The 23223-nt window shown below is 46.3% G+C and overlaps 1 protein-coding gene and 1 pseudogene across 3 annotated transcripts; one reads left to right on the top strand and one right to left on the bottom strand.

Moving 5' to 3' along the window:
* The first annotated feature begins 2035 nt into the window (after positions 1 to 2035).
* Positions 2036 to 17869, top strand: LOC113938055 (prion protein). Of its 3 annotated transcripts, none has more exons than XM_027623144.2 (3): positions 2043 to 2226; positions 4487 to 4582; positions 15475 to 17869. In XM_027623144.2, the coding sequence occupies exon 3, from the start codon at positions 15485 to 15487 to the stop codon at positions 16262 to 16264; it is 780 nt and encodes a 259-aa protein (XP_027478945.1). In that variant the 5' UTR covers positions 2043 to 2226; positions 4487 to 4582; positions 15475 to 15484; the 3' UTR covers positions 16265 to 17869. The 3 variants fall into 3 exon arrangements, with proteins under 3 accessions (XP_027478946.1, XP_027478945.1, XP_027478944.1); XM_027623143.2 differs by having other exon boundaries at positions 2044 to 2230; XM_027623145.2 differs by lacking the exon at positions 4487 to 4582 and having other exon boundaries at positions 2036 to 2230.
* LOC113938472 lies at positions 10583 to 12010 on the bottom strand (annotated as a pseudogene).
* Positions 17870 to 23223: the final 5354 nt, after the last annotated feature.

Genomic DNA, 23223 nt, shown 5'->3' with positions numbered 1-23223 from the left:
GCCAGACCACCAACCCTATTATGGCAGTTTTTAAAAATGGCCACAAATTCTTGGATACTCCTCCCATTGAGAAGTGGGGTCTATGTCTGCTACCCTTGAATCTGGATGGACATATGACTACTCTGGTCAATAGCTTACAGTGGAAGTGATGTTATGTGATTTCCAAGACTAGGTGGGAAGTGGCTAGGCAGCTTCCATGTTGTTGCTAGAACTCTCACATCCTAAGAAGCCATGTGAGAAGTCCTTCAAACCTGAGACCAGCAGGCTCGTGGGAACACAGGCCATGTAGAGAAGCCACGCATAGGCCTTCCAATAGGCACATGTGATCTTCAAGTCTTCACTGCTCAGGTGCCAGGCATGCAAGTGAAAGAGCCTTCCAGGGATTCCAACCTCCCTCAGACTTCGAGTCTTCCTAACTGCGGCCCCAGACATCATGGGAGAAGCCAAGTGCCCGCTGTGCCTGTCCACATCCCCAGCCTACCTACTCATCCACGGGCATAAGAAAACGGTGGTGGTTATAAACCACTAAGTTTTATGGGTAGTTGCTACATAGCAATAATAGCCAGATTATGACATAAGGCAATCGCTTTGGGCTCCCTAATCCCTCCAAGAAATCCTCTGCCTTTGAGCCTCTTCCTGCTGGGAGAGCATTTGGCCAGTAGACACAGGATCCTTTTGAGAAAATAATAATAATAATAATAATAATAACAACTGAGTTTTAGGGTCTTCTAACCAAGATTTATAGAGTCCCTCCTGCCAGGGGGAGGCCAGCCCTTTCCTCCTTCTGATCCGGTCACCTACTCTTGGCTCCAGCCCAGCTTAAGACTCAGAGAGATGCTTCACTGCCCCCCTCCCCCGCCCAGTTCACCTGGCAATAAGCCATCTCCAAGGAAAGAACTTAAGGCTCTAAAAGTACTGTCAACCTAATCATTATGTAAGACTGAATGTATAGAAAACAGCCACAGTATTGTTGCCTAACGTTCCTTTCTAACTGGTCCAAATCCATTTGGTCTGTTACTGAATCACCCCATGGGATAGCCATCCATGTTTTCCAGACCTATCATTTCCCCTGCCCAGTTGACTTTTCAAGTGCCCACCCACATTCACATAAACATCACCCTGCAACTGTTTCACATCGCTATTCTCTGGCTTCTCCCCTTCCTGCCCACTGGTCCCCTCCCACTTGAGTGATCCACCCTGGGATGTAGGTATGTAATCCAAATCCCATTTCCAGTGGGTGCCTGGATATTTTTAAACCTCTTCTCTTACAGGCTTAGTGGGGCCTCTTGCCCATAACAAGGGGACTAGATGTCCCATTTTTCCCAAGACAGTCTTGGTTTATGCCCACTTAATTCATACTGGTGCCCCTTTCACTTTAAAAGTGATCCAATTTGGGTAATAATTTAGACGATTCCCCAAACCCTAATTCCCATCCTTCTATCACTTCATCCCTGGCCATCCTTTACATGAAACAAACCTCTACCTAATTTCTTAGCAGGAATAATGAGCCAGAACACACCATTCTGTTTTATACAAGGTAACCCAGATAATGTGAGTGGACTTGTTAAATGGAGTACATTTAACATTTAAGACCTCATTTGGGAGGTCTACTCTAAATCATCTCTCCTGCATAAAATAAGGAGCAGAAACTGAGTCAATGAAAGAAAGGGTGGTGGCCAATGTCCTTCCTAGGCCTCCAATTTTAAGAATTTATGTGAAAATTCATTAATACTGGGCTCAATCCAAAGCAGCAAAAATCTTTTCCTCTTTAGAAATTTCTGGCTACCAAAGTTCCAAAAATTGCCTTCTCATTCCCTAACGTCTCCTTTTCTCCATTATGTAACGGGGGAGTTGAGGCTTCGGGCCGATTTTCTTTTTAAAGATGATTTTTACAGTCAATGAGCAACGTCAGGGAGTGATGACACCGGGAGGCGGTATCAGCCGGTGCGAGTTTAAGCGAATCCCAACCCGTTTTCACTGGCGACTCAGACGCCCGGGGGTTCTTGGCAGTTTCTGCACCTTTTCTCGTAACCCCCCACCGACCGCCCGCGGGAGCACGGGAGCGCGCGAGACCGCGTGGTCATTGGTCCGCGCGCCGACCTCGGCCCGCAAGCGCCGCTGCCTCCCTTCCCCGCCCCCGGCCCTCCTCCTGGGCGGTGCTTGTCGCCAGCCTCCGCGCCAGTCGCTGACAGCTCCGGCACTGCGAGCTTCTCCTCTCGAAAGAAGGCAGGTAAACAGCCGGGTGGCCTTTTCAACTCGCAGCGCAGGGCGCGGGCGGGGGTCCGGAGCCCTGGGGGGCGGCGGCGGGGCGCCGCGGAACCCGACAGCGCGAGCCGGGGGCAGACCTTGGCAGTGAGGAGGGGAGGGGGCTTCCCTGCGGGCGCGTGGCGCGTCCGGCCTGCCCCAGGGTGCGCGTTGGTTTTTCGGGTGACGCCGCTTGGTTTTGCTTTTCGGGTGACGGCGCTTGGTTTTGCTTTTCGGGTTGGGAATGGGGGCGGAGGGCGCGGCTGGCCGGGCCCCTGGGGAGGGGTGGCGGTGTGCCGCGAGGTCTGATCCTCCCCTACGCAGGTCCGCGGCCCGAGGGGCCGAAGGTCCGGGGAAGTGGGGGCGATCGCCCCGGGCGAACGCGCCTGGCTTCGGGAAGACGAGCCGGGGGGTCGCGGGGCTCCCGGCCGCCCGCCAGTTGGTCGCCCTCCCAGCCGGCGGGCAGAGGCCGGGGACGCCCGGAGGGTGCGCGGAGTGGGGGTGGGGGAGCGGGCGCCCGCCCAGGGCCAGGGCCTCGGCGGGAGAGGAGTCCGGGGTGCCTGGGGGTCCGCTTCCCCGGCGAACTCCTCCGGAGAGGCGGCAGCTGTGGTCTAGCCCTCGGCGGAGCGGCCCCCGAGCGGGCGGGCGTGGGCGGGGCCTCGGCCGGGTGGGGCCTCGGGGTGGCCGCGTTCTCCCCCTCCGGCCCGCGAGTGCCAGGCTTCCGGGGACAGATGTCCCCTGCCCCCTGATCATGATTATCTTCACGGCTGCGTATTTTTCTTTCACATAGAGCATCACGGTTTAATAAACAGTTCCCCACATGCCGAGCATTTGAGATGTTTCCCTTTTCCTTGCGAAAAACTCCAGGTGGAACAGGATTAAAGATTTTTACAAATCAAATTACCAGAAAAAAATAGGAACAGAAAATTGAATAAAAAAGGTCAGACCTCTGGAAAAATGAACAACTCTCTCTGACGTTATTAAGAAGGAAGAGGAAAATCACCGGTGAAAAGGAACAATTTAACCTACACAACCACCGAGGAGCTCTTAAAATGAAAAAGAGCTAGCTGGAAAGGGAAAGAAAGCAGAGAGCTAGGATGTGATTTGTATCTTATTTGTATCTGACACAAATTTTTCATACTTGTAAAAGGAAAATGTCAAGATTATAATAGATAAATGGTGAAATGATGAACCATTTGCAGAATAAAATGCAAATGAAAGCAAGTCTGTATTGTCGTTTCACATCTACTAAATGAACAAAAACGCTCAAAGTAGTAGTAACAGCAACCCCTATAAGGCAGTTGCCATCAAACGTGCATGTTCAGTTATCTGAGGATGTGGCGGGGTATTGGGGTTAGAAAGATGGCTCTGCTACTGATTTTGTGACATCCGGGCGGGTCACCTAATTTCCTAATCCTGCTCATGTCCATTCACAAAATAGAGGAAGGGAAACCTACTTCCGAGTTTGTTGCCAAGATTAACTCGGTAAAACTGACCCTTGGTGTGTATACCTTTATTCTTTTCCTATTCACACCCCACTGGGGATGTTGTGAATTACTACCCACTTTTTATAAAACAATCTGGCAATGCATTAAGAAGTTCAAAGTGGTGACCCAGAAAACCCTACCCCTGGGGATTTACCTGCAATGGAAGAAACAAGCAAACAAAAAAGCCATATGTGGGCACACATTGGTGCAGAATGATCTAAAATTAGGACCAACTGGGAAACAACATGAATGTACAACAGCAGGGCAGTAGCTCAGAAAATCATGGCACAGTAACTGGTAGGAGCATTATGTAACCATCAGAAGTCATGATTTTGGAGCCTCTGATATATGGGGGAAACTGACAAAGTAGTTTTCTAAACTGTTTACTCGGGTGAATGCATGTGTGGAAAATCCGAATTTTGGAAAAGCACCAAAAAATGGACATTTTAACAGAAGTGAGAGGTGATGTTCATGTTCTTTTTTGTTGGTACATTGCTTTTACTAAATAATGCAATTTCTTAAATAGGTCACATATCTCAATTTTTTAGATGATACGGACCCACAGTTTCCTCTGTGTCCTGTTTGCTGTTTTTTTTATATGACCTCATTTTTTTTCCCAAATATTGTCTCATTTTTTTCTTGAATAGATTTATTAGTGACTAAGCAATTTATATGTTAGGTTTTTCTTTTAAGGAATCAGTTCTTAGATTTACTTATCAATTCTAGTTTTTTTCTTTTTTGTGGTTGTTTTTAAGGATTCCTGAGTATATTCGAAAACAGTCATTTCAGCCACGCCGAGGCATTTTGTCTTCTCAGAGACACAACTCCAGCTCAGCTGAACCACGACAGATGTACGTACCCTGTGGAATCTCTGGTCTTCTGATGGTTGAAAAATCTCCCAACTGTCACAGAATATAAGGCTCTGGAAAGGCTGTGATCACAGACCCCTGCTCGGGAGGCCACTTGGGTCTATATATGTAACTCCTACCATTGCATCATCCTTGCAAAATCGAGACAGGGTCACAGCTTTCTCTACAATCAGGCTGAATTACGTAAGGAAGCTGCCATTTAAAAAATAATATAATAAAACAGTAATCGCATAACGTTTCTGTACCACATTAACGCCGAAGGTGACTGTCCACCAGGTGACGAAAGGTTTTATGAGGTGAAAGTTTTTCGAAGCTGTAGTTCCATCTTACTTGTTCTTTTCTGCCTTTGGGATCTTATTTCCTCTCCCAAGGCAACTGTATCAGCTGTGAACGGCTTTGTATTAAGCATTCACATTGCACCGGCATCTAACCCAGGGATGGTGCTGCATTTAAGATAATCCTCGAGTGAGCACGGTGCTTGGCAGCGCTTACAGTCGGGAGCATTTTTTTTTTCCCTCTGCAATTTGTTAATCCTTTTTCTTCAGCTATGTTCTACTTATTACTGATAAACTATCATGTGATCGCTTCAAGGGAAGTGTGCTCTTTCATGAGAAGCATTATAAATGTGGTTAAGTGTTGTGTGTTGTGTTCCTGAGGACCTAGTTCTGAAGCCTGGTTAGGAGCGCAGTCCCCTGGGAAGCTTTTATGGATCCCCAGATCCCATTGCTCTTGGCCCAGGAGAGGCTCCAGCAACATTGCTTTTTAAAAAGTTCTTCAAGTCATTCAGATGATAAACCAGGTTGGGGGTCCTTGCCCTGTTCAATCCAGGCCTGGGCCTCAGGGGACCAATGCAACCCCACATCCCAAAATGTTTTGCAAAATGTTGTATAGTTTGGATCAGATTCTTGAAGGGGCAGTATCCTCAAAAAGATTAGAATATGACAAGGTTCCACCTAACCCTGGAAAGACAGGGAATTATCCTGGGGGCTCTGGGCAGTGGGAAAAGCTGGTGTCACTTCCCAATTTAACCAATCAAGTTTCAAGTTATAACATGTTCCAAGTATTAGAAGTTCAACCCTTGGCACGAGACCATAAAGCTAGTTCCTAGCAGCTCTGCCTTATCCCCATGTATAAATGGAAGTAGGATGAACAGGGTAATAATCTGTGGATCTTTCTGGTACCTTCTGTCAAGTTCCATTGCTCTGCCATTGTTCATACACCAGTGCCACGTGATCTTAATAATGCCTCGTGTAGCTTTCCAGTGTATCCCGATAGCTGGCAGGCCAAGCGTGCCCTAGGTTTTCTTCCTGTTCAATGATTTTTTTTCTGACTTCTTAATTTTGAGTATCATTTCATCATGTTCTTTAAAATCCCGTTTGAATTCTGATTGAAAGTGTGTTGACTTGATGGATTATTTGAAGACAAATTGGCATCTCTCAATATTGGTTTTCTCAACCAAAAACATAGTATGCCTGGGTTTTGTTGTTGTTGTTGTTTTCTAGTCTTCCTTTACATCTCTCAGTAAAATTCTTTAGCCTTCCTCATACGAGTCCTATTTCTTTTTAGGTTAAATCCTAGATACTGTAAAAATTTTTTATTGCCATAATGGATGGAATGGCAATATGGAACATTATTAGGGATGGAATGTTTCATCTGTGCTAAATCTTCTCACTAATTACGATTAATCTGGGGACTTGCTGGTTTTTTACATATTGATTTCAAAAACTGGCACCTAATGAGCTCACTTATTTGTTCTAAGACATTTTGGGCCTATTTTCCAAATAGAAGATTGTACTTGGCTGGAACTTCCATAACAATCTAAAAATCACAGCAACTTGCATTTTTTACTTGTTCATTATACAAATGGGATGCCTTTCCTTTTCCATTAAGATGGGATATAAGCCATGTGTTTGTGGTGGCAATTCTTGATGGAAGGGGACGGCCTGCTAGTTCTGTAGAAACTTTAACAGCTTAAACTTAAGAAATCAAGAATGGAGGTTGATTTTAATTGAAAACTTTTCAGTATCTGCAGAGAATCTTATTGTTTTGTCATCTTAACCTATTCATAGATTTCCTGATTTTGAGCCATCCTTGCATTCCTAAAATAATCCTTATTGGTCACAGTGTATTCTTCTTTTACTAAACTGTTAAAATCAGTTGGGCGGTATTTTCTTTTGGGTTTTGGCATCCGTTCTGGTGGAGGCCGGGTGCCTAAGGGCGTGAGCCCTGCACTTGAAATGCTGGGGTTTCAATCTCAGCTCTTGCCCCCTTGTGCCCTTGGCTGTAGACACTGCTTCTCAGGGGAAGATGCCCTGACATTTATCTCTGCTGAGTTCCCGACTCTTAAAAACAATTGCCTAAATTGATACTCCTACTTGAATGTCTCCTAGGTAATAGCCAAGTTAATGTGTCCAAACCACAGCCCCCGGTTTTCTCCCCAAGTGGGGCCCTCTACCTGTCTCCCTCATTTCAGGAGATGGCATCACCCCCAAGCTAAATATCTTACTCACCATCTGTGTCCCCAGCCACTACTAGCACAATGCTAGAACCTTAGAGGACACTTAAATATTTGTCGAATGAATCCATATGTTATTGTACTATAATACCACATAGTAATATGTAATTTAGGACAACTTTTTCCTCCATTTCTTTCATGGTTCATGGTCAGTTCAAGTTCTCTATGTATTTAAAAACTGGCACATATTAGTTGTTCCATAAATACTTGTTGACTGCATTAATTCTAAAGTCAATATTTATAACTTATATTTTAACAGAAAAGCAACCCATATCACATGGATTTTTAATTCATAAAACACATTTGCATTTGGAAGGAGGTTACCCTTTTAAAGCCTTCTCTTTCTAAGGTTATGTGGCCTTTCCCATTCCCCATGTGGAGCTATGTAGTGGCGTGTGTTTGTGTGTGAATTGCATTTTTAAGTCAGTTGATTTTATTTAGCAATTCCTCATTTTCCTGGGTTTTAAGTTCTACTTTCATCTCTTATTTCTTTATAACTATGATGCTTTATTTTGAAATCTTCTCTTTCTGTTTTCTTCTTTTTTTGAGTTGAATAATCATTTAATTTATTTTCATTCTTTCTGTTCAATTACACCTCCCACACTCCTTTGATAGTTAGGTGGGTTCCTTTATTTGCACACCCTGCCTTCTTGGCATCACTCAACTCTTTTGTGGTTTTGGTTTGGTTATTTTTTTCTTTTTGACTAGACTGATAAGTGTAAGTGATATGTCATTTTTTTTTGGCCCCATTTTATCTGATTAATGATTTTGAATATCTTTTCAAGCCCTTTTGGCTTTTCCTCTTCTATAAATTATCAGTTTTTGTATCTTTTGGCCCTTTTGTCTGTTTTTGTCTTATTACTGTTTCTTACTGCTTTTAAGAATTCCTTGTAGGTTCTAGAAATGAATCCTCTGTTGGCCGTAAATACTACAAATATTTTTACCATTATGTACTCCTCTTAACTTTGTCCGTAGTGTCCTTCATAGCATTAAACAAGAATCCTTAACTTTCATGTCATAAAATTCTTATTTGCCTCTTGGTTTGTGCTCTTTGTTTTAAAAGCCCTCCGGCCACTCCTCCTCCAGGTCACACAGGCGTTCACCTGTAGTTTCTTCTTCTAACAATGTGCTTTTCCCTTTCTAAGTTAGGTCTATATTCCACCTAGAGTGCACTCTTGCACGTGGTGTAGGGGATCCAGTTTTATTTTTCTTCAGTTTCCCGGAAGCATCTGCTCAACAGCCTTCCTCTCTCCATTGATTTGTGGTGGCTGCTTTATTGTATATCAAGTCCCTACGAAAGTATATATACAAGGGCTTATCTCTGAATGTGCCCTTCTGCTCTCCTTGGCTGGTTGGTCTGTTCCTAGGCTTTGACTGTGTGGTCTTTATTGCTCTGGCTTTGTAGTAGGATTTAAGGTCTGATCCAGTAGATTCCCTTCTCTTTTCTATTCCTTTTCAAAGTTGAGTTTGATATTCATGGACATTCCTTTCACCTTGTAAGTTTATTGAACTCCTCAAAAAGCCCAGGTGGACTTTGGATTGGCATTTTATTGAAATGACAGGTTCATTGGGGGGGAGGTAATTGACAGACATCTTTCTAATACTAAGTCATCCCAGTCAAAGCCATGGAGTACCTTTCCGTTTTTACAGATAATCTTCAGGGGTCTTTACTGGAGTTATTTTTGTTCAAGTCTTATTTTTTTTCTCAGTTAAGTCCTAGATATTTTACAGTTTGGTTTGCTATTGTGATTATCTTCTTTCTATTTTTTTAAAAAGATTTTATTATTTATTTTACAGAGAGAGGGAGAGAGAGAACAAGCAGGGGGAGCAGCAGAGGGAGAGGGAGAAGCAGACTCCCCGCTGAGCAGGGAGCCCAATGCGGGGCTTGATCCCAGGAACCTGGGGTCATGACCTGAGCCAAAAGCAGACGCTTAACCAACTGAGCCACCCAGGATTATCTTCTTTCTTAAGTTTTTTTCTAAGTTGATTATTGCTGGTGTAGAGAAATGCTGTTGATTTTTTTAGGCCAGTCTCATATCCCACAGCCTTGCTGAACTCTAGTACTGGGTCTCTTGTCGTCTCTGACCAATCTGCTGGGTTTTCTGTGTGTGATCACTTTAATTGCAAATAATGATGGCTAGCTCTTTCCTTGCAGTTCTTGCCCCGGTTATTTCTTTGTCTCTGCCTATGACATCAGGCAGGACCTCCAGTCCTGTGATGATGGACATCCTTGTCTTATTTCTGATCTTAAAGGACATGCATTCAGAGGTTATCCACCAAGTATGTTTGCTGGTTTTGTTAATATAACCTTTATCAAGTTAGGGGAGTCTCCTCCTATTCCTAGTCTGCTAAGAGTATTTTTTTTTTTTTAGTGTTAAATAGGTGACCTCTGTCAAATACTTAATGTCTTTTTTGTTTGTTTTGTTTTTCACTATTTATTTTTTTATTTATGTCATGCTGGGTGTGGGAGCCTAAAATCTGGAGGTGATGGGTCTTCCCCTTCTCACCCCCTTGACAAGCACAGCTGAGATTGGTCCCGGAAACCTCTGAACTGGGGTCATTTGGACAGGGCCAGAGCCTGTACCCCTGTCTCCTTCCAGATGGGCCTTCCTCACAGGGCAGGGAGGGAGGGCTCCCGGACACCCACTCAGGGCCTGACTCAAGTACTGTAGTTTGCACTGGACCACCTGTGCCCATCACTGGTCCCAAAGCCCCTACTCGGCCAAGGTCTGGGGGTGGTAGGGGGGAACAGTGGCCCCTGGGGGCTAATAAAGCCATTTAACTTGACTGTGGCTTTGGCTGGGCCCAGCATTTGAGGGATGGGGGCCAAGGTGTGTCTCAAGGTAAGATGCTGGGGAAACTTTTTAGACAGGCCTCAGCATCCACATCTGTGATAAAGGAGGACTTCTCTGCCCACAGCAGACACAGTGTCTACATAGTGCAGGAGAGAGATGCGTCCAGGGGCTTGACTAGAGGGGAGGAAGCCCAGGGCCCCTGCCTACTCCCTGGAGCTCAGGGGCCGCTCTTGGGACCCTGTTGCTTCCTCTGTTGCCTGCCCAACTGGCAGAAGTGCAGCTATTTGGCGTTGAGGCCAAAGGTCAGCAGTCTCTGGTAACTAAACTCACGTCTATCAAGTGTCACCTTGGGGCCCAGGAGATATGCCTCCTTGCCCCTCCTCCCCCTCTGGGAGGGGACTGGCTTCTGGGTGGGTGACACAGGACCCGCCCCTTCCTGTGGTGGGGCAGCTTTCTGCCGGCCCCATTAGGTGCCCGCAGCACCCTCTGTGGGCTGGCTTTCTGTCTCTGTGGCTTCCGTGATCCATCTCCTCTGGGCAAAGTGACTTGAAGATCTGCCTCTTTTTCTAAGAGTTCTGGGCCTTCTGGCTCTACAGCCCCTGGTCCTGCAGCGGCTCCACAGCCCCTGGTCCTGCAGCGGCTCCGGCTCTGACCTGTACAAGCAGGTTCTCTTCAGGGAGTGCTGCTCGCCTCCTCCAGCTCTGGGTTGTTCCAGTACTCCTCCAGGTGGGCCAGTTCTCTCGGGGTGTCAGGGCTATGAATGTCCTTCTGCCCCTTCAGCCACTCCAGCGAGTCAGCATCCCCCTGGGGCTTCTCCCCCTGGCGTTAGTGTATTTCTGCAGCAACCCCAAAGCCACCTGCCTGGCAATGTCCTTGCCCTCGCTGCCCTCCACCCTCCACCAATGCCCAGAAGCTTTCCTTGAGATGTTTCTGTGCTTCTACATAACTTTTCAATGAGATCTGCTGGAATCTCTGATTGGAGGTCTCCACGTCTGAGTTTGCCTTCTTTCTCCAAGGTAACCTTCCTTCCACAGGGACATAGGCCCCATCTTCTTCTGCTTCCCTTTGGCTGCCGGCGCATCCTTGCTCTCCGAGGACAGTGCTGTTCTCTGATAGAAGGTGGCATCTTTCTGATAAATGCAGGGATCCTTCTTCAACGAGAAGAGAGTCCTGCAGAAATCACGCTCCCTCTGGGGGTCAAATTCCACGTGCTCGTCACTGTAGAGTCAGACTTAGAGCTGGAGGCGCCACCGGGGTCCGGATCCTGGTCCCTGGAGCAATTTGGAAGCTGCTGCAGCTCCTGGCGCCTCTGGTAGTGGCCATACCGAGTGGCCAAGGCCATGTTGACCCGAAGGGGTGACAACCCGCATGGTTCGGCCTGGCAGCTCTGCCCTTCATGTCTCGAAATGTACCAGAGGATCGGGCCACAAGCCGACCATTGACAGAGAGTATCTTCCGACCATTGACAGAGAGTATCTTCCAGGAATTCAGAAACCCCGTTTCCATCCCCAGCAATTTCACTCACCAGCACTGTAATCCTAGGTATGTCACTTGATGTCTGTGACTCTTGGTTGCCCAATTCGCAGAGTGACAGGTTTGCATTCAATAATACCAGATCTTCCTCATTTCATCACAAGCAGGAAGAGATTCTCCAAGGTCTCCTATAAGTTTTGAGTCCCTCTTATGTTTAGAAATGCGTCTCTACTTCAAAATGTAGTTGCTATGTTTAATACTTTTCATAACTCCGTGTTGCTTTTGTTGTTCTCAAGTGATTCTAAAATGATCTTGTCCTCATGTATTCTGTGGTCAGCCAACTTTACCCAGTACTCGGCCTTAATGAAGTCCCGAACAGCAACGCGTGCCCACAGCTCTGACACCCTCTTGCCTCCTGGTCTCTCTCGTCTCACATACATAGCTTGAGAGGGAGGATGAGAGCCGAGCCCTTCCTTTGTCTCCCTCCAGGCCTCCTCCTCCATTCTGTGTCCGTCCATGCAGCTGCCCGGTCCCGAAATCCGGGCGCCACCCTGACACTTCCAGTCGCTCACCCTCCACATCAAACACCAAGCCCTCCAGAAGCTACCTTCCAATCAGACCATCCATGACCGTCCTTCCCTGACAAGGCCACCATCTCTAGCTCAGTCCCTGCAGGAGCCTTGAGACTAGCACATGCACACAGAGACCCCAGTCCATCCTCCACAACGTTCTTTCTCAAAGAGAACCCAGAGCTCTTCACTGGCTCCCTAGTACTTTCAGGATCAAGTCCAGACAACTTAACATGCCGTATCATTAGGCTATATATAGTAACCCACGGGGACACTCGAGAATGAAAAGGGCACTATTAATATTAGCACCAGGCACAGCAGGTATAAACTGTCCCAGGGAAGATGGGATGTCCATGCATCTTGCTGGTGAGGCCCTTTACTGCCTGGCCCCGTCTGCCTCTCCACCACACATGCAGGCTCCTCTCCCGAGAAGCCCCCTGCAGTCCTCCGCCCTCCCCCGCCCCGCGCCCCACCGGTGTTCTCTCTCACTGCCTGTCTCCACTCCGAATGCCCTGTGGTCCCTTCCACCTTGTGGTCCGGCTTCCTGAGGAACGAGGCCCTCTCTTTGCCTCCCTTTCTAGGTGGTCTGATCATCTGCTCACATGTCTCCACAGCTTACAGAGCTGTGACTCTTACAGCCTCGGACCAGGCATGTTCAAAGCCAACCTCCACATTCCTCCCCTTGCAACAGTGTCTCCCTCCCGCCCTGACCATGTTGGCAATCCTCGCTGGTGGCAGATGGCACATGAACTCAATGTTCCTCTAACTGGACTGTACCTGTTGGACAGTGGGCCAGTGCAGGGAAGAGGGTTTTGAAAATTCATACATATGGTTCACTTTTGTAACAGTTTAATTTTTAGTTTGGTTATGATGCTTTATCACACGTTTCCACACTCATCCATTCATTCCGCATTTATCGCATCGGGCTGTGAGCCAGGCACTCCATTTAGGCACTAGGGCCACTGCCGTGAACAAAGCAAAACTCCCACCCTGGGGGAGCCCGCATTCCCGCGGGGAAGGCGAACAGTAAGCAAATCGTAAACCACAGACGTCAGGTAGGCATCCCCACTCTGGAGAAGAGCAGGAGAAGGGGATAGGCTGCGGGCTGCTGACTTCGGGAGAGTGGCCCGGGCAGCCCCACGGGGGTGTCATCAGAGCAGACTGGAGCCATACGAGTAACCGGAAGGGGAGACTTCCAGGCCCCAGGAGCAGCAAGTGCAAAGGCCCTGCGATGGGAAAGTGCTTATCAAGTGTGAGGAGCAGGAGGAGGCCAGAGAGAGGGGCAGCTGGAGGCAGGTCACGTGCGGCGCGGTCAGGACTTGGGGTCTTACCCTGAGCTTGAACGCGTGCCGCTTGGGGGGGTAGGGAAGAGGCATGGTGTGACCTACATAAAAAAAAAAAAAAAAAAAAAAAGGTTGTCTGAGCCTCTGGGCTGCTGAGGTGAGAACACACAGTGGGGGCTGGGGAAAAGCAGGGAGGCTGGTTGGAGGCTGTTGAAAGACCCCCATGAGAAGCAACAGACGCTTCACCCAGGATGGTAAGTAGTGTTGGGAAATGTGAGTAGTTTCAGGATTTAGGATTTATTTTCAGGGTAGAGCCGATAACATTTGCTGGTAGATTCATTGTGTGCTGTGAAAAAGAGGAAATTCAAGAATAACTCTGGAGTCGGGGTTGGGGGGCCCCTGGCTGGCTCAGTCGGTGGAGCATGCGACTCTTGATCTCAGGGTTGTAAGTTGGAGCCCCACGTTGGGCATGGAGTTTACTTTAAATAAATAAATACATAAATAAAATCTTAAAAAAAAAAAAGAATTGCAGGGTGTTGGCTGGGTTTGGCTCATTGGGGTGAATGAAGTAGTTGTTGACATGAAACCCCATTAGATTGGGAGCTGTTGACTGGGGTGGCGCTCCCCTAGTCCGGTTCCCTGCGGTGTGTGAGTGAAGGCATGGGCAGCAAGGAGGCTGAGAGCTAGAGCCCGTGAGCATGTGGGGAGTACAGCAGGGAGAGGCCCGCAGGAGACCAGTACCAGGGGCTCGAGAGGCGAGGGTAAGGCCAGGCGGCACATCTCTGCCCCTCTGACCCGACCCAGAAGAGCCTCCAGAAAGCCTGATGGATTGGCATGAGCTGAGCAGCTGAACCTGCTTTCATAACTTTCTTTTTTTTTTTTCTTCTTTTCTTTCTTTACAAACCCTTGTGTCGAGGGCTGACGCTTTCATAATTTTCAAATATATTTTTATTTACCTGTGGCCACCAAGATTTTTCAATAAGGATAGAAGCATAAATGGAAGGTGAATCATTTACTTATTTCATTATTCTCCTCCCTCTGAAGGTCTGTGTGTCTTTGATCTCTGCCCTTCGAACTGAGCATCCAGGGTAAAGGAGGTGTTTCATCTGAAAGATTTTTTTTTGTTTAACGAGTGTACATTCTGCAAAGGGTCATAAATTATTATCCAGGGCAACTTAGTTTGGTTGTGGATTCCTGAACTGTGCCGGCCCTTTTCTGTAAGACGTATTTCTTTGGTACCAAATGTTAGGAGAAAATAAGTCCCTCATAAGCCGTTAAGTGCTGAACTAAAACTCATTCAGTGACTTGTGAACACAGGCATTTTTATCCCGCTTCGAGCGGCTCTTTTTATAAAAGATGAATTTACAAGAGGGCTTGTAAAATCTTGCACGTTTCCTGTTTCCAAAAAATACCGTATTGAGAGGTACTTTGAGGAAATTCTTGCAGGCATTTATCTGTTCAGAGGGCATTAATTCCTTTACCGAACAAGTCACTGTTGTGTGCCTGCCAGGCAGCACCCAGACCCCTGAGGAGAGAGCAGCAGACAAGACACCCTCCCTGCTAGCACCCGTTCCCACAGACAAAAGAAGACATGAGCCAGCGATTTTCAAAGTTAATTCCTGCAAAGCTCAACTGGGGGGCTTCCTAACTCCCAAGACTTCCATAGGGGCCACCCCAAGTTCTCAGAAGGTTCGAGAAGGGGATACAACAGGATCCTCATAGCAGTCCACACAGCAGCTAGGGACTTGTCTCCACTCCCAGCCCCCACAAGTGGCTGCTCGGGGACAAGGGAGTGAGACCCATATTGGTGGATAAAGGGTTCCCTTTGTTGGAGAGGCTCCAGACCCCACAGGAGCCAGGGTCCCCACAAGGACATACCTGGTTACAATAATCACTGCCCTAAAGATGCTCAAAGCTATGGCAGGCCCACCAGATGTTTCTAGTTTCACCCAGCCGGGATGCAGTTTATCAATCAAGTTATTTGTACCATAAGCAACATTGTTGACATTCCATCTCTATCAGGTTTCCAGGAAATAGAGCCAGAAATGATCCTAAGGTCAAATTTGTCCTTAGAGAAGGAGAAAGAGTCTTGTTAATGCTTTATTTGAAATTACTTCTGTCTTAAGGGCCACAAAGGAGAAGAGTGGGGAGCCTTTGTGACTGACCTGCAGATGCCCTTGCTGTGCATTCATTCATTATGCAGCAAACGTAGGACACTGACACCCTTCTCGTTTTGCAGATAAGTCATCATGGTGAAAAGCCACGTTGGCAGCTGGATCCTGGTTCTCTTTGTGGCCACATGGAGTGACGTGGGCCTCTGCAAGAAGCGGCCGAAGCCTGGAGGAGGCTGGAACACCGGGGGGAGCCGATACCCAGGGCAGGGCAGTCCTGGAGGCAACCGCTACCCACCCCAGGGCGGTGGCGGCTGGGGTCAGCCCCACGGTGGCGGCTGGGGACAGCCCCACGGTGGTGGCGGCTGGGGTCAGCCCCACGGTGGTGGCGGCTGGGGACAGCCCCACGGTGGTGGTGGCTGGGGTCAAGGTGGTGGCAGCCACGGTCAGTGGGGCAAGCCCAATAAGCCCAAAACCAACATGAAGCACATGGCAGGAGCCGCAGCAGCCGGGGCGGTAGTGGGGGGCCTGGGTGGCTACATGCTGGGGAGTGCCATGAGCAGACCCCTCATTCATTTCGGCAACGACTATGAGGACCGTTACTATCGTGAGAACATGAACCGCTACCCCAACCAAGTGTACTACAAGCCGGTGGATCAGTACAGCAACCAGAACAACTTCGTGCACGACTGCGTCAACATCACGGTCAAGCAGCACACAGTCACCACCACCACCAAGGGGGAGAACTTCACGGAGACCGACATGAAGATCATGGAGCGCGTAGTGGAGCAGATGTGCGTCACCCAATACCAGAGAGAGTCCGAGGCTTACTACCAAAGAGGGGCGAGCGCCATCCTCTTCTCGCCCCCGCCTGTGATCCTCCTCATCTCGCTGCTCATTCTCCTGATAGTGGGATGAGGAGAATGAGCATCCCATCCTCTCCATCATCTTCATCTTTTACAGGTTGGGGGAGGGGGTGTCTACCTACAGCCCTTTAGTGGTGGTGTCTCATTCCTGCTTCTCTCTTTATCACCCATAGGCTAATACCCTTGGCCCCAATGGCCCTGGAAAAATGTGGAGCAGACCCAGGATGCCATTTATTCGAGCCCCCATGTGATTTGAGTCCTTCAGGGGCCCATGCTAGTGCTGGGCTAGGAATAACAGCAAATCATTAGTTGACCTAGGGCTTATTTTTTTTCTATTTTTATTTTTTGTCTAGTGCAGCAGGTTGAGGCTAAAACAGTTCTCAAGACAGTCTTCAAATACCTTTGCCTGAAAACCTCTGGCTCCTTCCCCAGCTAGAGCTCAGTACACTAATGCCCCATCTTAACCATGATTTCATAGCAACTTGGGGAAATTTTTCTCATCTGTTCTAAAAGAACCCGATCGCATTTCCCTGTGCAAAGAGCATTTCTGCCAAATTTGAAAGGAGGCCACATTATACTCATTCAAAAAGCAAAACTAGGAATCCTTCGCTCTTGGACCCAGGATCAGCCCACCAGAGGGCAGAGAACTGGGACGATGGTTTGCATTCTGCGGTGTGGGCTACACAGCAACCATAGCATCTAGAGTAAATATTCATGAAACACTAGACCTCGGCAGAGGATGTTTTCACAGGGAATGAACATAACCAACAGTGTGAAAATGCTAAAAAAAATCCCATACTTGGGAGTGGCGCCCTTCGAGGCAAGCTCCCATTTGGGACATGTAAAGCACCTACATGTGGCATTCCTTTTTTTTCATAATCTAAACTATAGATAAGGCAGTAAAAAATTGAACTGCCTTCCGGGCACCGAGAGCAAATCTTTGTTCGATTACCTGGAAACCAGAATGATTTTGACACAGAGGAAGGTGCAGCTGTTAAAATAACCAACGTCCTAGAGGATTGCATAATGGAGAAAATGATTAGTAGACAAAAGAAAAATGATTGCATTTTTTCATTGCTGTCTCATAATTGTCAAAAACCAGAATTATGTCAAGTCCTAGTTTCTATAATCGGTTTTTGAATCAAAGAATGGAAGGCCATCCAAAAAAATAGATTAGGTCGGACATGACAGAAATATCCATTCAGGGTGGAAAAAAGGAATTCTGTTAACTGTTACTCAAGTAAGGTGAAATTATTGTCTGGATTGTTCAATATTGTCACCTAGCAGATAAATTAGCATTCTGCAATGTTCCTGGTTTGCACTGTGCGGGTATTTGACGTAAAAAAAAAAAAAAGTTATTATATATATATATTGTGTATGACAGACTTAGAAATTTTGGTTAGAGGAGTTAACATCTGATATATCTAATGCACAACAGGTTTTGTAAGGTCCTAAATACTTAATGTGTAGAAAACTCTTTTGCGTGGTCCTCAGGCTTACATGTGCACTGAATAGTTTTGTATGATCTGTCGTGGTCTTTGAAATATGCATGTACTTTATATTTTCTATATTTGTAACTTCGCATGTACTTGTATTAAAAAAAATGTATAAATGTTCGAAATCTTGACTAGAATTAAACAGAAGCTAAGTGAGTGTGTCCCGTGGTGTTTGGAGTGACATTCACCACTGCAGCCTGTGTTGGCAAGGCCAGGGTGTGGGCGATGCAAGCAAGGCACCACTCAAGATCCCTGAGCTCCTGCGGCGGCCCGTGTCCCGTGCACCTGCTCCCAGTCCTGCCTTCAGCATACTCCCGGTCACACGCTGGCTCCTCCCTGCTGCCTTTTCATTTTTTTCACAAATGTGCTAGAAACTGGGTAAATGGCAGAGACACTTAATTGCAGCAGAGGAAGACAGTCCTTGTGCCCTGGAAGCTTTTTTTCTGCCCTAGACTTTGAAATAGAGGATTTTCTTGACTAAATTGCAACCTACCAAGCTCTCAAGTACCAACTTGATTGCCCCCCCTGCCCCACCCCCAATCTCAGGTTATAAACTCTCCCAGACCCTGGGAGCCCCAGTGACAGTCACTCCCTTTGGACTGAAATTCTACACCTTAGGTCTAAAAGGCCCCTCATTTGTCACAGTCCTTCAGCTCCTGCTTCGCCCATTTCCTGCCTTCTTCGAGACCATCAGGCCCTAGGGGCGCTCTTGAACTTCCTTGGCGGGTTTTCCTCGGCAGCTGAAATGTAACAACAGCAGGAAGTAATCACAGAAGTGACAGTTGTTGAAATTACAATTATTTGTTAATACTTCAGGAAATGCCAATATCCTGCAGAGATCAGAGCATCAACTTTGTACTGAAAATGGGAAGATGGAAGTCAGCCTGTTGAATCCCCATCATTCACCAAACTCCGAGAACAAGCAACAGCCACCAAGTCTCCAAGGCATTCCTCGTCCGTAAGTGAACCTCAAAATTAATCCTTAACATAAAAATTTCTAGAACAATTTTCACTTGGGGCCGTTTTTCTAATTATTTAAATATAAGCTTCATTATCTGACCATCATAATTTCTCAAGAGTAGCCCACTGAGAAGACTTCAAATGTTCAAAACGTAGGTACTCAGAGGGCCAGAGTGAATAATACCATCAGGCCCCATCGTTTTTTCCTGTTACTTCCAACTCCTGCGAATTGTGCTAAAAGAATTTTCTCTTTAAAAAAAGGACCCTCCCCCTGTTTGCATGCTTGCTCTCGCTCTCTAAAATATTTAAAAAAAGGAAACCCTTTTTATTGAGGGTTGATGTGAGAAATACTATTTTTGAAGAACACATTTTTTAAAAAAATTTTTATTTATTTATTTGACAGACCGAGAGAGGGAACACAAGCAGGGGGAGTGGGAGAGGGAGAAGCAGGCTTCCCACCCAGCAGGGAGCCCGATGCGGGGCTTGATCCCAGGAGCCTGGGACCACGACCTGAGCCGAAGGCAGACGCTTAACGATTGGGCCACCCAGGTGCCCCTTGAAGAACACATTTGGATCTGTGCAAAACAGAAATTAATCAGTCTTTATCATGTTACATAATGTTACCCATATTGCAATCTATCCAGTCATTTTCTCAAGATTTTATCACTTGGGAGAAGTACTGAAGATTCTTGCCTTGCCTGTCTGGAAGCTCAGAAAAGTGCTGTCAGCAAGTGTGAAAGACAGTATGACCTCCTAGTTTAGCACACGGGCTCTAAGTGAGACTATCTGAAGTCAAGTCCCAGTTCTGCCACTTATTAGCACTGTGATCTCAGGCACATTATTAATCTCTCTGTGGTATAGCTTGCTCATCGGTAAATGGGATAACAAAGGTATCCACATAATAATGCTGTGGGAAGAATTATATGAGTCAATATATTACTAAAACTCTTAGGAATCAAAACAGTATTCTATTGGCACAAAAATAGACAAGGTCAAGAGAACAGAGAGCCCAGAAATAAACCACGTTTATATGGCCAATTAACCTACAATAAAGGAGGCAAGAACATACAATGAGGAAAAGGTAGTCTATTGATTAAATGGTGCTGGGAAAACTGGACAGCTACATGCAAAAGAATGAAGCTGGGCCACTTTCTTACACCTTACACAAAAATAAACTCAAAATGGATTAAAGACCTAAATGTGAGGCCTAAAACCATAAACTCCTTGAAGAAAACACAGACAATAATTTCTTTGGCATCGACCATAGAAACATTTTTCTAGATGTGTCTCCTTAGGCAAGGGAAGCAAAACCAAAAATAAACTATTGGGAGGGACTATACCAAAATAAAAAGCTTTCACACGGCAAAGGAAACCATCAAGACAAAACAAGGCAGCCTACTAAATGGGAGAAGACATTTGCAAATGATATATCCAATAAAGGATTTATCCAGAATATATAGAGAACACATACAAGTGAACACCAAAATCCCCGAATAATCTGATTAAAAGTGGGCTGAGACCTGAATAGACATTTTTCCAAAGAAGACATACAAATGTCTAACAGATGAAAAGATGCTCAACATCACTCATCATCAGGGAAATGCAAAGCAAAACCACAATGAGTTATCACCTTAACATTTTCAGAATGGGCAGAATCAAAAAGACAAGAAATAACAAGTGTTGGTGAGGATGTGGAGAAAATGGAACTCCTGTACACTGTTGGTGGGAATGCAATTTGGTGCAGCCCCTGTGGAAAACAGTATAAAGATTTCTCAAAAAATTAAAAATAGAACTACCATATGGTCCAGTAATTCCACTACTAGGTGTTTACCCAAAGAAAACAAAAACACTAATTTGAACAGATGTATGCACCCCTATGTTTACTGAAGCATTATTTACAATAACCAAGATACAGAAATAACCTAAGTGTCCATCAATAGGTAGACGGATAAAGAAGATGTGACATACGTAATATACAATGGAATATTACTCAGCCATAAAAGAGAATGAAATCCTGCCATTTGCAACAACGGATGGATCTAGAAGGTATAATGCTAAGTGAAATAAGTCAGACAGAGAAAGACAAATACTATATGATTTCACTCACACACAGAATTTAAGAAACAAAGCAAACAAGAGACAAACAAAAAAACAGACTCTTAAATACAGAGAACAAACTGATGGTTGCCAGAGGGCAGGTGGGTGGCGGGATGGGTGAGATAGATAAAGGGGTTGAGAGTACACTTATCATAATGCTCACTGAGCAATGTAAGAATTATTGAATTATTATATTGTACATCTGAAATTAATATAACACTATGTTAGTTACACATCAATAAAAAAGAAAACTCTTTAAAAAATAAAAAAAATGAAGGAAAAGGGGCACCTGGGTGGCTTAATGGGTTAAGCATCTGCTTTTGGCTCAGGTCATGATCCCAGGGTCCTGGGATCAAGCCCCACATCAGGCTCCCTGATCAGCAGGGAGTCTGTTTCTCCCTCTCCCTCTGCCCCTCCTCCCTGCTTGTGTTCCCTCTTTCTCAAATAAATAAATAAATAAATCTTTAAAAAAAAAAAAAGGAAAGGAAAAACCAATTTAAAAATGATTGACATAAAGTAACTGAGTTGAACTCCCAGAGAGGGCTCTTCTGGAGAAGCGTCGGGTGTCAACTTCTGTTTCCTCAGGTCCCCTTCTGGGGCTGAGACCGAGGAAGTGTCCTCTGCCTTTGGACGGAAATGTGGGTCTGTGTTGCTTTCCACCCTAGTGGGAGCCTTCATCTCAGCCAGAACTGAGCTTCCCCAGACTCAGGCCTTGCCAAACAGGGAGTTAAGCCTCTGAGGGCCCGTCACTGTCCCCCACACGCCCCAGGCCACCTGAGACATTGGCTTCTCGTAGCCCTCAGCCTGGAGCTGTGGGACTCCTGTCCTCAACTATACGTTAAAGGGTCCCCTTCTAGGCCTTCACTCAGTGTTCACCTCCTAGACTAGGTCCCAAGGACTGAGGTTATTGGAACTCTCTGCCAGATGGCCCCAAGCCAAGCTCTAGGGCTCATTCAGCCTCTTATCTGCTCGGCCTTCCACAGGTGGATCACAAGTGTGCACACCTCCGTGTCAGGTAGCCAGGTGGGGGGAGGGAGCTCAGAAAGAACTTGGACACATGGATCAGGGGGCCCAAGCCCATGAACCTGAGGCCCGCACAGGTGCTGGCTGGGTCCCGGTCAGGAGTGAAGAGAGCAGCTATGGGCTAACGGGTCTCCTTTGTGGACTCTTGCTTCCTCCAGGGTCTGTGAATATGAGAGGCAGTCCTGCCCCCAAGCTTCTAGGGGAAAGCAGTGACGGATTTTGCAATGAAGTCATTTGTTGTTACAAATGTCTCCAAGCCATGCAGGTGTTTTAAAGTTCTCAGGCCAGGACTGATCCTGCAAAGTTCAGAGGTACCTCCAGAAGGAGAGTGGGGACACTTTAATTCTGGTGCTTCCAGCCATTTACCCACCAGTGGGCAGCTACTACTCATCTTCTTCCCAGGTCCCCACGTACGAGTGGTCCAAATACACCCAGGCTGCCATGCCCCTTTCTGATGAGCCTCTAGAAAGTGACAGGTGCCACCGAGATGTCCTGTTAACATGTGCTCAAATGTGTAGGACCCCACCAGTCAAATGACAGCTGTCTTTTTGCTTCTGCCAGGGAATTTGCCAACACTTGCTTCTAAGATCTGACCCTTAGAAACAATGAAGGTCCATCAAATCGATTAAAAAATAATAGTGAGCCAGAATTAATTATTTTTTTTTTACATGGCAGTGCTTCCGTGCAGTGGAATGCTGCCCCGCAACTGTCGTGTTTCAGAAGAACTGTGCCTTACATGAGTGTGTGTAATACAATTTTAAGTGAAAATCAGAGTACAAACCACTAAGGGTAGTGTCTCCATTTTTTATAAAACAAAGAAATAAAATATAGAATTAAACAAAAAAAATACCAGAAATATATAGTCCTTAATGATAAGGTGCTTGTCACTGGGTGGTAGATGACAGGGGATTATTTATTTTTCTCCGTATTGTTTTTATATTTTCCAGAAAACTTCAGTAACCAAATACTGCTTTTTTTTTTTTTTTTAAAGATTTTATGTATTTATTTGACAGAGAGAGAACAGTAGAGGGAGAGGGAGAGGCAGACTCCCCGATGAGCAAGGAGCCCCCATGCGGGGCTCGATCCCAGGACCCCAGAATCATGACCTGAGCCAAAGGCAGACGCTTAACCGACTGAGCCACCCAGGTGCCCCCAAATATTGCTTTTATAATAAGAAAAATGTCCGCAACTATTATTTTTAATTCCTCTCTTGGCACGTACCAGCCTGGGCGGTGTGCCCTCAGGGAGCTTGTCTGTAGTGTTTTCTCAGACTTCAGTACAGCTTTGGAGGGTATATCATGTGCCAGGCTCCATGCGAGGCACTCGGCATCCAAGGCCTTGTTCTGACCTTCATAAGATCCCCCTTTTAGAAACCTGATACCCAGAGACATTCTGTCACTTGTCCAAGGTTACACAAATGGTATGTTCCTCAGAG

This window comes from Zalophus californianus, chromosome 8 (genome assembly GCF_009762305.2).
Source record: "Zalophus californianus isolate mZalCal1 chromosome 8, mZalCal1.pri.v2, whole genome shotgun sequence".
NCBI classification, from domain to species: domain Eukaryota; kingdom Metazoa; phylum Chordata; class Mammalia; order Carnivora; family Otariidae; genus Zalophus; species Zalophus californianus.
Note: the sequence above shows the minus strand (reverse complement) of the source record. Positions and strands in the feature narration are given on the sequence as shown.